Source organism: Poecilia formosa, unplaced genomic scaffold (genome assembly GCF_000485575.1).
Source record: "Poecilia formosa unplaced genomic scaffold, Poecilia_formosa-5.1.2 Scaffold118, whole genome shotgun sequence".
In the NCBI taxonomy this organism is placed as follows: Eukaryota; Metazoa; Chordata; class Actinopteri; order Cyprinodontiformes; family Poeciliidae; genus Poecilia; species Poecilia formosa.
The window spans coordinates 666,492-686,032 of NW_006800057.1; the positions used below are offsets into that span (position 1 = coordinate 666,492).

The window sequence follows — 19,541 nt, forward strand, 5'->3', positions numbered from 1 at the left end:
AAGGGTTTGTAAAGTGCAGATCAGATCATGCAGGTCATGTTATTTTCTTTTCATTAGTATGTCCAGGTTTATGAGCCAATTCCAATTTCATGACCCCTGCACAGATCCTGGCTCCCCCACTGAGCCCAGGGAGCATCCAAGGTTACTGAAAGAAAATAATTTTCAGAATGTTGTCTGTTATCATAGAAAACAACACAAAACCATGCTTTGAATCCATAAGGGTGGATGTTTTTCTAAAATCTAATTGTAATCAAAAGTAAGTCAGGGTTATTTGTGATGTTGTGAGGTTGATTTTGACAAATGATGGTGGTTGCTGCGTGTGTTGCTGATCATCTGGCAGGTCTGGCATGGGAAAGGTGGTTAAAGGTGAGCACCACAGTAATGTAACAAGTCTGGGAAAAGCAAAACCACAACAAGCAAGTGCACAAAGTTTTTTTGTGAAATTGATTAAGTTATTTTTGAATTTTGCTGTTTCCATTAACCCTTTCTAACGCAATGCATCAAAATGTGTGTAGAAAATGTTTATGGAAACATGGCTAATGAGACTGACCATCTTTAATTCAGGTAGCCTGTTTCATCCTGAGAGGAAACCTGCAGCTCTACGTTAGAAAACACAGGCAGCCCTGCAGACTCATACCACCAACCACCAAAATTGTATTTAGGACTTTATCTATGCCACTTTAACACAGGAATATGGTTTGATATATTCTACACCATACCATTCCAGCTCTTCCTGTATTTTTAGAGTCATCCCGTTGGAACCTCTGCCCCAGCGCCCAATCTTTTGTCGGCTCTAATGGGTTTCTTCCAGGACTGCACTGAACCCAGCGCCATTCATCTTCCTGTCAGTTGTGACCAGCTTACACTTTACCAGCTAAAGGAAAAACACATGATGCTGTCACAACCATGTTTCATAACAGTCAAGTTTTGTCATTCAAACTTTTAGAAAAACTTTTAAAATGTCTGAAAAAAGAAGAAAAAAAGGATCATGTGAATTAAGTGCATTTCCATCTAATGGTTCAAAGCAAATCAGCCGTGATTCCATCTACATACTACATATGACTGTAGTAGACAGGAAGTAATAATAATAAGAAGAAGAAGAACTCAAACTTATGTTGCGCTTTTTATGACACTCCAAGACGCTAATTAGAAGCTGCAAACTAGCATAAACCACACATCTCAGAAAAGTAAAGAGAGTCATGCATGGAGGTTTGGACTTACAGACCCACTGGAGGATGGTGGCATCTGCTGCATTGAAACTTTTTTGGAAAATGTGTCTCCTTCTCCACTTTAGCACATTAACACAGCACTAGTGAGCTTAAAAACGTCTGAGAAACAGAGGAAATTATTTAAAATTTTGCCTTTTTCATCAGCCTATTCTATTGCGAAACTTCTAAAAGCTAAAAGAGAAACATGGTTATTGTCTAGTCGGTGTATTGATGGTGAATTGCAGTGTTAGTTTTCTGCTATATGACATACAGAGGCCATATTTGATTGGGGCGCCTACTCCCACAGATTCTCTTTCCATTTCCGGAAGATGGATTGATCAGAGCTATGATGTCAATGTTTTATTACCAAACCTGCTTTAAACTTCTCCATAGCTTTGCCTCTGACCTGTCAGCTGTGATTCTTGGTCTTCATGAAAGCCAGCTGACCTTCCTGACATGTATGAGTCCACTCCTAAGGCTGTACTTAAACACCTCACCGGCTAGTGTGCTGCTCCCTGAGATGGTTAAATACAGCCAACCTTAGCTCCATTAGCATTTATGTGGATCCAGCCGGCACACACAAAGGAGGTAATTGGGAATATCATCACCTTCATTATCTTCTCAGTGTGACCTAATGTCAGTGTCCTTATAGTTAACCAGCTGCGCCCATCAAAACAGTTAATTAAGAGGACACAAATTATTTAAGCAAGAAAGCAATCACTGCTGGAGTCTGAAATTTAGAGTATTATACATCATAAATGGATTACAAGCTGGGCTTTAAATGCTGCAGCTATAAGGTTTTTGGATGATTTCTGATGTTTGGTTTTGTAAAGCTTTGAGCTGCCAATACCAGTAGGCACTTCACATCTCTATAAAACATAACTGCAATTTAGGAAATGAGAAAAACTCAATATCAGGTTGTGTTTTGATATTTTAAAACAATGTGAGGCCAGTTTGGGAGATTAGCTTTTATGGCACCAGTTTGTCCAAACATTAACAGATACCAGAAGAAAAAAAGGACTGAATTGCTATTAACCTATTTTCATTCATGTAGAGTAAGGCCTCTTTTTCCCATGAAGCACACACTCCATTGGGAAAAAGTCATTTTCCCAGCTGGCAGAGTAAAGGAACTGTGGTGTAAATATTTGTTTATAAAGTTAATGACCGGTAAAAAGTCCCTTTGCTCATGAAATGTGAGCTGACTTCAGTTTTACTGAGATTTTCTTTCCTCTCAATAACCTGCATTTATCTCCATTGATTTTCTCTTCAGTTACAACCAGCTTCCTAGTAAAGTATGATACACAAAACAGAGCGTACAATTTCCAAAGGTTCAGGAAATATACATTACAGGGTTAGAGAAACGTCCTCAGTAATGCTGTTGGTGTGAGGAAGAAAAGTGGGATTAAAAAGAAGCACTTCTCTGCTTTCATACAAGGTCTACTTAATTATATTTGATAGAAAACCTTTTTTGTTGTTATTTTCTGTTAATCTCATTTGATAGAGCAAGAACAAATCTCTTGTTTAATTAGTATCTAGCTGTTGATGAAAATAAAAAGTGTCAGACATTTTGAGTATAATTAATTCTAGCTCTTTTGTTAAACAGAAGTTATTTAATTATGCTCCATGAACTAAGAGCTATCCACTGCATAATGACATTTATCACATATTCAGGGACATCAACATATTGATTCCAAGCAAGCTGGAGTTCTCTGAGAGGCATTGGAGGAAGGGAGAGGGAGTCTTAGTTAGCATAACAGCTAATTATAACGTTGAGCAGAATGACCTTGGGAGCATCTTGGCTAATCGCTCCGAGTGGACCCGGGGGTCTCTGGACGGAGAGGCAGAGAGAAGGAAGAAGAGAAGGGATGAGAGAGGATGGGAGAGAAAGAGATAGAGAGAGAGAGAATGAGATGAAAGAGGCAGACACAGCGCTTTGGGCTCAGTGTGGCAGAGTGTGTGACGGCTCAGTCAGGAGGCACTGAGGGAGGAATGAGATGGCTCGGGTCCACTCACAGCTAAGTACACACACACAAAACACACACACAGTTTGCATATCCAACAAAACAGTCTGCTCCATGAAGAGGGTCTATTTTGAATGTTGTTTGTGTGTCCTCCCACATGCCTCAGTATTCCACACCAAATTTCATGTGAAAGACTGAAAAGTAAACTCAGAGACTGGACTGACCGGCTGTGTTTCCATTCACCATGCAACTGCACAAAAAGTGGAATTACAAAAATAAATCTGTTTAATGGAATTATGGCAATTAAAAAAATAAAAATAAAAAACTCATGGTGTTGGATATAAAGTTTTTACGCTAGCATGAGGTTGTGTAAAATTGGTTTCTTTTGCAAAACTGTGACGGAAACATTTTGAATCTCATGAGTCACATGATCAACAACCAGCGGCTACTGCTGGCAAAAAAAAAACAACAATAAAACAAAGACGACGACAGAAAATAGTTGGAGGATCATGGCGGACTATGTTTTTTAATGACTTATCGCGTGAACAAACGTATTCACACGTAATTTGAATTGTGTTTCTTAGTTAATGGAAACACTGCAATTGCAAAATTGCTTTTTCAGCATCAGTGGACGTTTTGTGCACATTTGTTTCCTTCTCTCAATCACTGCTCATTTCATTACATACAACTGTTTAGTTACCTGTTAACACAAACAGCAAATTAGCTGCACTGTGCAGCTCTATGAGGGAATGTTTGTCGAAGATGGTCTGCTGAAGTCGGAACTGAGAACAGAAATGAAAGGTGATTTAAATGACTCCTCAAGCTGCAATGGTTGTTGGACACATTTCTGAAAACCACAATGTTCTGAAAAATGATTATCTACAAAGAGAAGGCCAAAATCCTTAGTGCTGCAATGATGGGTTTTTGGGGGGCAAGGTGGGGAGTGTTTTTTTTTTTTTTTTTTTTTTTTTTAGTTTTCAGCTTCTTTTAAAAAATGATGTCACTCTCTGTTAGGTTGACATTCCAAGCTTGAGCGTTGTGGATGTGTGTTTTGGAGTGAGGAATCATGACTCTCTCTGTGGATACTAGACAACTCAAGGTTAGACAGTTGCCTGGACAACAAACGACTGTCTGGTTGCACGGTGTAAAGTATTATGCAGTAACATGGGTTATGGTGTGTGGTTGTTTTTTGGGGTTTGATCTCTTAATCATGCATCATACTAAAATATTTTTGGAATGGTCCAAAATTACCACCCAGGTCCATAAGGAAATGGAGGAACAGGTTTGGTATGGAAGAACCTGGGATCGGGTTGAATGAAGGCAACAGAAGGATCCAGTGGGGAGGGAGGGAGGTTAAATACTGGGAGTTTGATGACTTCAAAATGGACTGGTACTAATTAGGAGGCAGGTTCAGCTGTGAGGGGAGAGCAGAAGGAAGGCTGAGGAGAGAGAGGTGGCACAAGCTTCAACATGAGCAGAAATTTGTCAATGTTCAGCTAATGTCGAAAAGCTCAAACAAAATTGAGGTGTTTCCATTAAGTAAAAAATCCATTTAAAATCACACGTGACTAAGTTTGTTCACACAATAAGTCATTAAAAATCATATCGCGTCATCATCCTCTAACTCAGCTTTTCTCAGTTCCGTCCTCAGGCCCCCCCATGTCCTGCATGTTTTAGGTGTTTCCCTTCTGTCACACACCTGGATTGAATCTCTGGGTGATTAACAGGCTTCTGCAGTACATGATGGTCATGCAATCATTTGAATCAGCTGTTCTGGAATAGAGGCACATCCAAAACATGCAGAGCAGGGGGGGTGAGGACTGGAACTACTTCCTGTCGTCTTCTTCATGGTTTGCGCCAGTGGAAACATCTTGCTGCTGACAATTCTTGATTATGTGACTTGTATGCAAAAAAAGTGTTTCCATTTCAAAAGAAAGAAAAGAAAAGATAAAAACAATATTTCCAGGAATTATAGTGACTAAATTGTAAAATATTGATTGTCATGTCAGAGTTAAGGATTTTATTAGAAAAAAAATTGTGCATATTGTTTTGTGTGGATATTTTACCTTTGCGTTTTATTTTAGTTTATCCGGGATAAACTACCAAAAGAGGTAAAAAAAAAAAAGTCCAATAATAAACTCAGACACAGGTACATTTGAAATACCACCGGGTCTGAAAGGGCAACAGACACCCATTTTGAATCTTAGGTTTATGTATTTATCTCCCCAAAGCTGTAGGTGGTTGCATTGATTCAGAGGGTGTAAACTGCCCACAGACAGACTGACTGCCCCCGGATCCGTGTTATTTATACAAGAGGACAAGAGGGCGTCTTTTTGGTGTCCACAGGAGTAATACTCTGCTGTCAGCCAACAACCGAAAGAGGAGGAAGGAGGTTGTATTTGCAGTGAACCTGAGTCCAGCAGGTCCACAGAATAAACTGAGCTGATCTATAATCACACTGATGTTATCAGAATGATGAGTGTTTCATCATTTTCTGTTTATCTTATTTCTGAATTCCTCTGCCATACTGGTACATCTCAAAAAATTTGAAAATTACATAAAAGTGCAAAATTTCAGATTTCACTTTACTTCAGAAACTGTCGTTTTGTATAGATTCATTACAAAATGAATAAAATGTTTCAACTTTTTTTTGTAGGTATAGAAACACCAACATTTAATGTCTCAGAAAATTAAAATATCACATTAGACCCAGCTTGTTAAGACACGCCATGAGTTTCCATTAATAACTTTTTTATATGTCGTTTTCTAGTTTTCTGACACACTAAATTTTGCTTTTTCATTATCTATAAGCCATAAACATCAAAACTACAAGAAACACAGGCTTAGAATATATCACTCTATGTATGAGATGATTCTATATAACATCTGAGTTGACTGCCCAAAAATATTCCACTTTTACGAAATAGACCAATTTTTTAGGTGCATTAGTACTCACTTGCTGATTTCCATTTTATTCTAATCCACTGTTACAGCTGTAATGTTTCATTATGAACACCAGAGGGCAGCAGAGCTCTGATTGGTGTCTATAAGCTCCCTGACTTATTTAAGCTGTTGCAGATCCATCGCTCCATGTGTGATTTGGTTCAGACGGGTTCCCATCCTGTGTGTACAGCCATAATATTACCCTAACTCATACACACTGATCTGACCTTTGACCTGAATTAACAAACACCCATTACCTCGACGGCTCTGCAACATCAATCAGATGGACTTGTAAAGATGCTGGGCTAAATAAATAATATCATGCTCCTGCTGTGGTTAGTAAAATGTATACATTCACACATAAAACTATACAAACAAGACAGCTGGATCTTGATGTTGTGCTATATTTACAGCTTTTTATGATGTAAAAAATATGGGGTCATGATAAATGCCTTCAAACCTGTGTTTGAAACATATAAGGCAGATTATCTGGCTGCAGAAGTGTGCTCTGCCTTAAACTAATACTTTTGTCTCAGTTCAAGCATTCAGTAGTTCTTTGACACATTTCTGTTATTATTCGACATCTTGACCAAATGTCTGCCCTATGAACTGCCCCAGACTCTAGAGATGTTTCTTGTCTGCAGACCTCTTCCGAAGATTTTCAGTCAAATTTAGTTGTTGGATCTGATCTTGTCATTTCAGATTTTAATTTGACCTCTCATGAAGTCCATCAAGTCACATGATTTACTTTGAACTCCCAGTAAAGATGAGTAAATGTACTAAAATGCTCTAAATGTACACAAAGTCTACTCAAAAAGGATTTTGCACAAATTTATTTGCACAGCACATTTAAAACAGCAGTTGACCAGAGTGCTTTACAATTTACACCATCATAACATAAAACAAACATTAAAAAATAAAACCGCAGAAAACAAGTTGAATGAAAGTGTCAGAAAAACATCTATATTGACTATATTGATGACTTTGTGAGGTTTGTACAGCAGAGATAGATGATCCAACACGATGCCAACTCGCCTGCAGGTAAGGTGCACATGGATTTGCATCACATGAATGATATACAAGCCAAAGGAAACAGCCATTTCCTGATTAGACATTATACATAAATTAATTATATATTAAGTTAATTTACAACATCTGAGTTAAATGGAAGCACACCTGAAAATGCATTTTTAAGGCTACAAATAAAACCTACTTTTTTATCAATAAACTGAAGAACCACGTTTGGTTCATCTTTAGATGCAATTTCCAGTGACCTGAAGTTGCCATGTTTATCTGTGTAAACAGCTGCATATAATCTAACATGCTGTGTTTAACTAGAAGTAAAACACAGTATGGGAATGTTGTCCACCATTTTGTTCTAGTTTACATTAGCTTTTTTTGCATTTGATCTGGATACACTGCAGCTGAGCTGTGGACATACAGGCTTCTAACTTTAGGAACCTGATCAGAAACTCCCCTGTTATAGAGTTACTGAATGGTGAGACACAATGGTGTGTCCCACCATTGGGACATTGCTCTTCAGCAAGGTCACAACCATTGCTAAAGAGTAACTTGAACTTGAAAAGTCCAACTTTGACGATGGTTGACCCTAAAACTTATGCATTGCAGGCCAAGGTTTTGTCGTTTGTTGGATTTTTTGTTGGCAGGGTAGCTGGGCTGCATTCAGGCAGAGAAATGTCCTTCCTCAATCCTGGGAAACATTTCACAAACAACTGTCTGACATAATCTTGGAATTTTGTCCCTAGCAACGTGTAGAAGAAAGGACTGATGCAAAAGTAAAAGTATGCCATGTTACGAGTGATCTGAAGGGCGTAACCGAGTTTCTGTGATTCCTCACAGCTATTGGGTCCATGTTCCAGAAGCACTACAACAACACTGAACGGAGTACAGCAGATAAAACACAGCAGTATGATGACTACGACCAGCCTGACTGTCTTGAATTTAGAAGCTATTCTTGTTGATATGACTGTGATTGTAATCCTGACGTTACAGTAGATAATAGCAGCCAGAGGGAGGATGAAGAACACAAAAAGCTGGATATAAAACCCAGCATATATCACTACATCCATATTTGGGACATCAGTGGGATAATAATCACAATGTATTGAATTGTTTAAATACGTGAAAGTGTTGAGGGAAAGCATCGGCCTGATGCAAGCCAAACCACTCACCAGCCACACCACCACACAGGAAATGACTGCGTAACGTTGGTTCCTCACATGAGCAGCAGGCAGCGAATACACAACAGCCAGATGCTGGTCAAACATCAGCAGAGTTAAAAAGAAAACTGAACTGTAAAAACCCATGTAGTAGGCACTGAAGACGATCTTGCACATAGCTGAGCCAAAAATCCATTCAGACATCTGCATGTAGACAGCCACAAAGGGAAGGCTGCTCATGAAGATCAGGGAGGACGCCACCAGGTTGACCAGCAAGATGTTGACCACAGTGGTCAGCCTCTCGAATCTGGGATGACAGACAGAGAGAAAGAAACAGTGTTTATAAGTTGCTTTTTGGCAGATTTGGTCTTATTTGACCGGATATAGAACCACAGGTAGCACTTCATCACTATACCAATGATGGGACTTCTGACTCTTCGAAACGAAACATCTTCAGGATCCGTTCACTTCAAAGACCTGCTCATGTGACCCATTTTTGAAAATATACATTTTTCCAAAAACAACCCATTTTATCTGTAATAAAGTTTAATTCTAATTATTTTTGTGGATGAAGTTCACAAAACAGTTGGGCCTGTATTTAGTAAATAACTCCATTATGTTCTTAAAGCAAATATCACGTATGTATTTTCATATAATATAACATTTCAAAAAAGAAAAAGTCAAATCAAACGTAATAGGAGTTACTGCAGAGCATTTTAAGCAAGCAGTTGTAAAACCAAAGAACAGCTCTGACTGTACAAGGGAAACTCGACTTCTGTTCATGAATCAGATCAGTTGTGAATACTTACACTAAACGGCATCTGCTATTTTGGAATTCTACCTGGTTGGTCTCTAACCTTGCTTCTTTGGGACCAAAGCCAATAACTACTGTCTTTTCTTCTGTCTTTGTATTAAATGTTTCCTCAAGTCCACAATGGAAATGAGCTCTGACATATTTTTTCTGTGTGTTCTTATCTTTGGTAAAACACACACTAAGTTGTGAAAGGAAAATTTTGTATGTTATTTGCTATGTTGTAGCAAATTTAGTTCCAGTCTAGTATCGTATGTCTTTGTCCACCTCATGCTTATGTTTTGTTGTAATGTTCAGAAACATTTCCACAGTGAATCTGTCTGGCCTATGTTTTCCATTTTTCCATTAAGAAACAGACGTAATTCATTACATCTCGTCTGATAGCTAATGTATTTCTTAAAAGTGCAGCCAGTCTCCCTACAGGGTTAAATCTGTGAAAGTCTTGCAAATGTTGGACTCTGGACCTTTCTCTCAATTCACTTCATGTCACAACCATAGCTGAAGAGTAACTTGAACTTGAAAAGTCCAACTTCTAGGCAAAATGTATCGAACACAATATCCAGGACCTGAAGCAATATTCATTGTGTCTGGCCTGGATTGCTTTTCAGTTGTTTTGGGGTTTGATGAATTTATTTGGTAACACTTTATTTGAAGGGGGTGAATAAGACTGACATGACACTGTCATAAACATGACATAACACCTGTCATGAACATGAATAAGCCTTCATGAATATTTATGACTGTTGTCATAAAGCGCCATTCGGTAAATTATGACACTTTTAATACAAAGTTGACATTATTCAAAATGTCTTTGTTATGACAACTTGACATTAACCAAGAAATCATTACTGATATAAATTTTTTATAAAAGAATTACTGACTGCACTTTAAAAATGAGGTAACTTTATGTTATTAAAGGTAAAGTTTAAACGCCTTATGACAACAGTCATTAATATTCATGAAGACTTATTCATGTTCATGACAGATGTTATGTCATGTTTATGAAAGTGTCATGTCAGTCTTATTCACCTCCCTTCAAATAAAGTGTTACCATTGATTCTAATTCCGTTATTATTCTGTGTTCTTTAGACTCGTCATTTTGATTAGATCAGCCTTGTTTCTGCTTTACTTGGACTCACCGGTAGATGATGAACAGAACAAGCCCGTTCCCAAGCAGACTGAAGACGAACATGAAGTAGTAGAGGATGGACAGCTGAGCTCCCAGCCTGTTGTCACCGTCTCTGCTGCATGGTGGAACCTCTTCATTTCCATTAGTACTGTTTGTACTGTTTGGTAACATTTCTATCTTTACCTAAAGTCAGCCACAAATAAAAACAAAAAGTTAGACGTTCAGGGTCATACTTATAGGAGCATATGAAATGATTCAAAAATATATATGTTGGAAATAAATTAGTTGACTTACAACTTGAAGAGCTCAGAAGCTTCAGATTCTAGATGTGTGTCTGATAACTAAAACCCTCAGTAACAAGTTACCAAAGTAGGAAGTTCTTCTGTTTTTGTTAGCAGGTCTGTGCCTGTATGTCTACAGCTGAAACCTGATCCATGCGCTGAATAAAAAGACACACCTTTTTGTACTCGATGTCTGAAGTTAAATCAAACCAAACAGTTTTTAGATCAGTTAGAATTACTAAAATTAATTTTACTTGTTACATGCCAGGCCAGAAAATTTGCCGAAAACATTTTTCTGAATTTTTTTCTGTGACTTTCCTTAAATTCACAATCTTACATACATTTCGGTCAGCATCAGGGATGAATGTCTTTTAAACTGTATGACAAAGTTACAAAAATATTTCTAAAAAAATGTTCTCGCTGACTTTTCAGTGTAAGTAAATATCTGCTTTCATTTGAACTGCAGATACAAAAATGTTGAAAGACAGCAGAGTCGGTCAACACATCTCCTTACAAGGAAGTTATTATTCTAATGGTTCAGCTACTCAGAGGTAAACAGACTACATTATACTCAAGATGTTACTGTAGGATAAATGTCAGTGATGAGGCTGTAGCTAAGAAACTGACTGAAAAAACACAGAATTATAGATAAATTTACAATAACAAATGCTTCTGGTGAGACTATTAAGAAGACGTCAGAGGGTTAAATGTTCTTAAAACCATAATTTCTTGTGTCATAGTTAACCATGAGCTTGACCAATATCTGGTTACAGATTGTGTAAACTTATGATTTCTCAATATCAATTCTTGTATTTCAAAATACACACAACAACCAACAACAGCAGCAACAGCAAGTCGAAATTGTTTTTGACTTGCTGAATTGATTTATTATTATAAAAATGTACAAACCTAAAATCACCCAGGCCATAAAGCACGGGTATATGTACAGATGAAACATCACTAAAAACAATTAAAACATAACTCTTTCAACTCTCTCTCCCACATTTTTTATTTTCATTTTTAAGTCTGAAGAGTTTCCGTCCTGAAACTCTTGCTCGTTAATCCAACTGAGATCCTGAACAGGCCAGTCAAGCGTGGAAGCTTCCCCATGTGGCTGAGTAGATAACATCAAGGAAAATGGGTTTCATTTTTTAACTTTTGCTTGGCTGGATGTGAGTTCTGATTATCTTGAATCATGTGATGTGGGAACGTTGGTGAAATCAGTCCTAAAACCTTCCTCAGGCTTAAGCACAAAAACAAATGTAGACCAGAGTTAGATCCTGATTGGAAAACTGTAGCCTGGTAAAAACCAGACCCCTGTACTACACTTTGCTCTGGAGGTTCTGTTGAGAAAGGATTGTTGTTGAGGTTCTAAATTTTATCCAATGGCATATGCCTGTGACATATGCAATGTGTTAGTTCCACACTAAGCAGCTCACTGGGAGTTGCCTTTGTTGTGAACAACCATCCTCCACTGAGAAGAAGGAAGTGTTGAGCCAAAGATGCGACTGTTACTATAATTCAATATTTGGAGGCATGCCCAACGAGGACTGAATTCATTCCCTTCCTCCACTGCCATCATTAAAACTACAGAGAGACTACAATTCTAGAAAAATGCTGAAAATCTACGTCATCGTTCCCAACTGCTCCTTCTGTTTGTTGATTGGCAACGGAAGACAATCTGAGTCGAAGGGAGAAAGCGAGAACATTTTAGGAAAGGAATTCCACAGGAAGGCAACAGCCAGGCTTGGAAAGTTATAATTTACCAAATAAAACCTTGTTTTGAAAAGTAAATACCTAATTGATGATATCTGTCCAAAATATGACAACTGTCCTCTTGTGAAAAGGAATCACCTCAGACGTTTGAGCCCTGCAGGATCCTGGATGTCCCAAAGCACCTTTTACTTTCTTTTCCTTTCCTACGGGAAAACCTGAAGCTCTGATTCGCTCTTTGGGAGAAGGTGCTCCAGGCTCACCTGGAGGTTCCTTTATGTTTTTACTCACTCTTAGATTGGAACCAGGAGTTTTGTGCAGGGCACAGTCAACAGAGAATAATAAATCTGTTTTGGTCTTAAATGAGTCAATCCGGACACTCCACAGAATCTTGTGATAAGTTCTAGTTCAAAGAACTCTTCACCAGTTTGCGTGGTCTGTTCAAGCTCTGGATCATTCTGCATGTTAAGCTTTGTTCCAGCTTGCTGCTGCCTGCCTGAGTTACACGCACACACTCATATGTGTCCTTCTTCTGTGTGTGTGTGACTGGTTATACCATTTAACTGCTCCATGTCTTCATTCCCTCTATGTTTGTGAGAGACAAAGGCAGAGAGAGACTGAAAAGGTCATGATTACGTCTCGCCTACAATAAGAGAAATCCAAAGACAGTGGGGAGAGGAATTGACCAGCGGTGACCTTCAGCAATCCCATGATCCTCCCTGTGTGTCCGGACCTCCAGCCACATCATCCAGCTCAGAGTGTAACTCAGCTGCTTCTATTACTGTAAGGAACAGGAAATGAATCTGACTGTGACTGACAGCAGCTCCTCGGCAATAATGAATGTGTAAAACATCTGCACATCAAAAGTGTCAAATATGATTAGTCGTTATGTTTCAGTCAACATAACTTACATAGCAATTTTATATTTTTGTATACTCTGTATGTCTTAGCACTTCATCCAGAGGACTCGCAGTGGTATGTCAGTCAGCGTGTGTACAATCGATGAAACCGAGACTCCAATAGGAGGAGACGAGTAAACGAGCAGCTGGTTCTCAACAAAAATATAACTATAAATAAAAATGCAATTGATCTTCTATGCTGTGGTGGCACATGGTGTTGGTAGTGTCATGCTAATGCATACTGGGTAAATTGAATAGTCTTAAATGGATCAATCAAAATCCAAAGCTTGTGTGTCCAACTAAGAATATGTAAATAGACATAAAAGCAGATGTTCTCCTACATGAGACTCAGTTTGAGCAGTTTAAAAAAGAAGAAGAGGCAAAACATTCCATTTCTGGAAGTGAACAGCTTCTGACAACTCAATGTATTTACTAAATACAAATCCAGAAAAAAACAACAAAAAAACATGAAAACCACGTTACGTATCTTTCCAATTCACAATGATGAACTGCTTCATGTGGGACCTTACAATCAAGTAAGACATACAAAGATTTATTGTTGTACTGTAATAAAATGTTCAACATGCCAAATTAATAATGTCTTACCAACTGACCTACTATGTATTTTACAATCTCTTCTTGCTTCATCCCGCAACTGATGCTGGAGTCCATGTGATCTGGTGGTCCAACTCTATGGCATTATTCATATTGGTCAATGCTGGATTGTTACTAAAATATCATATTGTTTACTTATCTTCACACAGTTTTTAATTATTCCTGACTGTGCATCCAGGTATGTCATATGTATGTCTGTATGTCTTTATTCAGACATGTGGGTTGGGTTGAAGTAAAAGTTTTGTATGTTAGTTTGTGCTAGTTCAAGTAACAGGAGCTAGAACTCAATTTTTATTTAAATATCAAACACCATTACATGCTTTCACTTTCATATTTTTTAGATTGTAACAGCTAACTATGAGCACCAGGGGGCAGCAGAAACACAGGCTCATCACCTGAAAGCTGGCTGACCTCTGCAGGCTGTGCTGGAGTTGTATATCTTCATGTCTGATTCGGTGGTTAAAGGTGTTTTCTACAATTTGAATTCATAAGAAAGTGAAGCTGAACTAATGACCTCATGATGCTCCTGCAGCAGGAAAAATACAGAGTGTAGTGGACGTCCTGCACACATGCACATAAAAAACCAGGTGGAGGCTGGAATGCAGACGTACCTCTATAAATCAAATATGACGTCAGATTAGCTTACAGTAATAATGGGGTAATAATGATAATAGGGTTGGAGTTATGGAGGGGAATTAAGAGCAGTAACACGATTGTTGTTGGAAACCCTCATGTTTAAGATTTTAAAGCTAAATTAAGTTTTACTTCTAAGACATGTTCAAAAAATGGCAATGCTAGTAAGACAAATAATTCAAACAAATATTTTTTAAAGTATTTTTCAGTATCAACATGTGAAAATACTAGAAGTGGAACTGTAGAAACGATGTAGGAACAATGTAAGGACGTCAGTTTTTTAAGTATTTTATTCAAAACAGCCTGTTTAATATTATTTACATCCTTCTCAAGAATCACCATAAACATTTTTGTTGGCATTGAACCCTTCTTGTTAATTCTGCGAGGTTCACACATATCTTCTCCGGTATTCTGATGACTCATGTTTTGGGGAAGAGCTCCAAACCTCTGAGTTTGGAAAATCTCTTTGCCAGTACTAATCGGTTTCTTTGTCAGATTCTTCGTCAGAACTGTTGCCCAGGTGCAGCTGGAAAACCTTCAGGTTGCTTCCAGGCAGAAGAAAACATGTTGGCAAAATTAAAAACCTAAATCTTCCCTTGCTGTGAATCACTAATTACTGGAAAAAGAATGCATCCTTCATAAAAGAAAAAAAAATATTTGTGAGGAGAGAGTGCTGACTATTTGGCTGTGGCTGTAGAGAATGTTCTATGCTGACTTTTTATCGCAGTGGTGTCCAGGATTCACGGCAGAAATAAGGCATGCATGCTTGGTCTATATAGAAAAAACAATTCAATCAGCTTGACAGCAATTTAACATCACAAACATGTTTTCTGATTGCTTCTACCAAGGATGTCTTCTTTCCCTTGTGGTAAATGTTATCAGAAATCATCTTTTAGCTTCAAAAACAAAGCTCAGGTTGCAGCGCACTCAGTGATCTGTATGCAAAGACACTCAGTGGTTTTTGTCATATGTGAACTAAAACTGAACACTTGAACTCATAAACAACTACAAAAAGAACACCAGCTGCAGAACGTTGGGCTTACACCAACAGTCTGGTGAAACCACAGTGACGTGAGTTCACCTCAGCAGCTTCACATTTCTGATGAAATGAAAATAAATACCTCTGCTTCTCAGAAACAAGAAAGAGTTACAAACAGCCGTTCAACATCAGCATTTCAGACCTGCTGAGAGCAGCAGACTGACCGAGTTGAAGAACGGGGCCATAACGATTCATCGAATGTTTCCAAACATTCCATCAAATGTTTCGAATGTTTCCATGTTGTAACATTCGATTCATCGAATGTTTCCTCTCCTCGAGGAAAATTATCTTGAGAATTTTTTTTTTACTCATTAGCGCTTGGTTTCAGCCGGATAGTTATTTGTGTGGCGCAACGCTCTCACTTCACCAATGAGTTGTTGACGAACGCTAACCAGGGTCAGGTTAGCACTTCGCTGTACGCTGGGCAACAATATTCAAGGGCCTCATCATCGTGACCACCTTGTGCAATAATTGATGATTGCACAAGTCTGCAGGTTTCGTTTCTGTGTTTTCACCAACTTTCCGATGAGGTCAATTCCGATCAACTGAAACGGTTGTCAATGGTAACCTGTGAAAATAAGTAATTATGCCAAAGTCAACATCAATAGGTTACATTTATTTAAATACTGATACTTCTGTATCTCTAAGTAGCAACAATTATGAACATGCATAAATTCATTTATCAAACCTTACTTATGATGCTTGATGTGTCAGTAAATCTATTACTGACAAAGGCCAAAATGCCTAAAGGTGTCATGGAGGAGCATCAGTCTGATGCAAGCCAAACCGCTGACCAGCCACAACAATACACAGGAAATGACTGCGTAACGTTAGTTCCTCTTAGTACCAAGGGCCCTGAAAACACAACAACAACATAACAGCCAATAGTTTACCTTCATCTGCTGGGGATAATCATGACAATAACAAAAGAAAAGAAAAACAGAGACTGGAGTAAACAGTAATGTGACCCTTATTGCTTAATTCAGCCAAGAAATGAATCATTCTTTATTCACCTCTCTACACTCAAGCTCTCCAAAGTGAGAAGTGAGTTAAAGAGCCGAACAGCTCCTGCCAAAAAACAACACCCTCATCCAGCTAGCGGGAGATCAGACATTAAAACAAGAAAATGAGAACTAGACAAGAACAGACAAGTTGCTTAACAAGACAGATGTCCACAGGGCATTGAGATGAGTTATCAACTTGTGGCATGCACAAACCATGAGAGAATTCTGAAGAAGTGTGTGTTTACAAGAAACAGGGTAATGATGAGCAGCTTCTTTCCCAACAAATGGGAGCAGACATAACAAAACCAAAGTAAAGCATTAGTTCATCAAATTTAAAGATGGGACCTGTCAACTAGGCATCAAACCTGTGACGGCCACGTTGTGGCCACGGCCACGGTATCTTTATGTGAGTTGTGTTTAACCCCTGCACCACCACAGGATGGTACAGGACCTGTCCCTGGTGAAGCTTGCGTCATGACATCAGACATATAGGACACACAATTACGTTCAAAAACATTTAACTTAATTCCTTCAAATACACTTTTTAGAGTATTCTCTGTTTTTAGAGTACAACAGCAGTATTGTCACAGCATCATAATAATACAAATGCAGCATTATGGCAATACAGAAGCAGAATTTCTGCAGATAAGTCTGTTTGGATGTGGAGTTGGACCAGGAGTGGTGATATGATGCACTTCACTGACACAAACTTCAATTTTCACATTCTGACTCAAGTTACTCAATAGGTTGTTGCTAGGTAACCAAAAAGTGAGAGCATTAGGTGATGCTAGTGAGTCCTGGATGCTCATTGGATACCACACTAGGAATCACATACAGGTCACATATATTTGGAAATGTGAATGGTCACAGCAAAAAAAAAAAAAAAAAAACGATTTGACAAAAAAAAATTACAATTGGGTCAATTCAGGCTGCAGTGTGAACACAGTCTTAGTCTCCCTCCCTCAGTTCCCATGCTCTCACTCGGCCACAGCTGTTCCACATCTCCTCTGATTAGTTCATCTGGTTCCTCTGTCAGTTTTTAAAGGTTTTTCTTTGCACCTAACATTACTCTTTCCACACCTTGTACCCCATTTGTCTTGTACCTGTTCTGTAAGTTTTGTTTTTTTTATTACAGACAGGAACATTCCAAGTTCCTGTGTGTTCTTTGGCCCTACTTCATGTCACAGTAACCAACACAACAAATCATTAAAGGCAGCGAAGCCTTTAACCCTTGTGCGTGCAAGGACTGAGGCAAATGATACAAGTTTTACGTGTGTGGAGTTGATTGGACACCATTTCTACATACAAGGCAGAACAAAGAGTGAAACACACTTTGTAGAGTGTTTCAGGTCATAACAGTGGATATTTATGACAGCCTTATAAATACGGCTGTATTCTGCTACACCAAGGCAAAAGCAGCAAAATAGGTTGTTCACCAGAGGCAGAGCAAGCTGTCAGGTGGAGCTGAGTTGTGAAGCAGGTCAATGTGATCAGTTCACAAGACGTAAATAAATATGTACAGAAATGCACTAAACTTTTAAATCTTCTCTAATTTCTTTAAAATGTTTACTTTTCAGTTTCAGTTTTTGCAGTTGAACAACACAATAGTAGAAGTTACTTTCTCCAGGAATCCCCACGTTAATATGAAAAAGAAAACAAGTCATGATAAAGGAATGTTTTAAAGACATTTATTTAATCTACAAGAGTAAAACTACATGAAATTATTAACATAAATTATATATTTACATATTAATAGGTGATGTCAGGCTAGTTTTTGATTTATGTACAAGTTCATTTGTTATACACGGCATACCAAAATAAAAAAATAAAAAATAAACAGACTATACAATGCCATGTTACAAGTTGTTCAACACAGTAGGCAGAAAAAAACATAAACAGAAACATCCTGATCATTGGACAAATATATTTTTAAGTCTGTTTAATAATATAGACAATAGCTCTTTTTCTTGAAAGACTTGTGATATAATGGGAATTTTATTATGATACAGATGCAACAGATATTTGTACCACTGATATTACATAAAGTGTGTGTGTATGTAAGCAAGATGTGATACACCAGTTTGTTGCTGCTCAAGCTTTATTTGTTGCTGATTTCTAATAGATTTTTTTGTGATTGCTTTGCTGTCACTTAACAAAACACTCTAAGCAACACATGATAACAAAAACACCAAGATTCATAAGATTATATTAATGAATAAAGTCATTACTGTATGATACAAAGTAAGCATGTTAACTCCAGCAGTTATTGAAAATTACCCTGGAGTTTGTTGTCTTCATCAGGTTTGAACAGGAGTTACAGCAGACTGTAAGCTTCCCATCTAAAGACCCAATCCAAATATGCTCCTGTGTGTAACATGGGGAACATGGCAACAGAGGGCCCCATGATAGTTACTTTTTTAAATTATTTTGAATTTAATCACAGATTCTCAGTAACAACCGTTCAGCTCAGTCATGTTTCCTGTAAACTCATCCAAACTACTCAGCTTTTACTTTCATTTTCTTCCAGTGTGAAGGGAGCCAAGTCCATGATCAACATCTAGCAAACTTTGAAATACATCCCTTGTTAATAATTCCAAGTCTGTTAAATAATACAAGGCAATAGATTACAGTTGTCTGCTAATAAATGATTTTTCTGTGATTTTTATTATAATATAGATGCGACAGACATTTGTACCACTGATATTACATAAAGTTTGAGCATAGAAAACAAGTAACATCATACACCAGTTTGTTGCTCTTTAAGCTTTTTTTTTTTTTTGCAGATTTCTAATAGTTTTAGAAAACACACTAAGCAACACATGAAAACCAAAACACCTACATTCATGAGATTATATTAAGGAATTAAGTCATTACTTAGTACTTGGTAATGTTACAAAGTAAGCATGTTAACTCCAACAGTTATTGGCATATTTCCTGGAGTTTATTGTCTCGATCAGTTTTGAACAGGAGTTACAGCAGACTGTAAGCTTCCCAAAGACCCGATCCAAAGATGTTCCTGTGTGTAACATGGGGAACATGGCAACAGAGGGCCCCCATTCCATGATCAACATCTAGCAAACTTTGAAATACATCCCTGGTCCAACACACCTCCATCAAATGACTGA

At 38.0% G+C, this 19,541-nt stretch overlaps 1 protein-coding gene and 1 long non-coding RNA gene across 3 annotated transcripts in view; one reads left to right on the forward strand and one right to left on the reverse strand.

The window, feature by feature from the left end:
• Nucleotides 1-6,927: 6,927 nt before the first annotated feature.
• LOC103143928 (C-C chemokine receptor type 1-like) overlaps nt 6,928-19,541 on the reverse strand; it is an 18,391-nt gene continuing 5,777 nt past the window's right edge. The window contains exons 1-3 of one of the 2 annotated variants that reach the window (XM_007560640.2): nt 10,527-10,646; nt 10,243-10,415; nt 6,928-8,599 (exon numbers count right to left, since the gene is read on the reverse strand). In XM_007560640.2, the coding sequence (XP_007560702.1) occupies nt 7,729-8,599; nt 10,243-10,403 (1,032 nt within the window). In that variant the 5' untranslated portion in view covers nt 10,404-10,415; nt 10,527-10,646 and the 3' untranslated portion in view covers nt 6,928-7,728. Of the gene's footprint in view, nt 8,600-10,242; nt 10,416-10,526; nt 10,647-19,541 lie in introns of those variants that run through there. The other variant, XM_016675674.1, reaches the window with a different exon arrangement.
• The window catches only part of LOC107837164 (uncharacterized), a 12,107-nt gene continuing 10,663 nt past the window's right edge, over nt 18,098-19,541 (forward strand). Inside the window, exon 1 of the long non-coding RNA XR_001663165.1 lies at nt 18,098-18,944. This is a non-coding gene — a long non-coding RNA (uncharacterized LOC107837164). The remainder of the gene's footprint in view (nt 18,945-19,541) is intronic.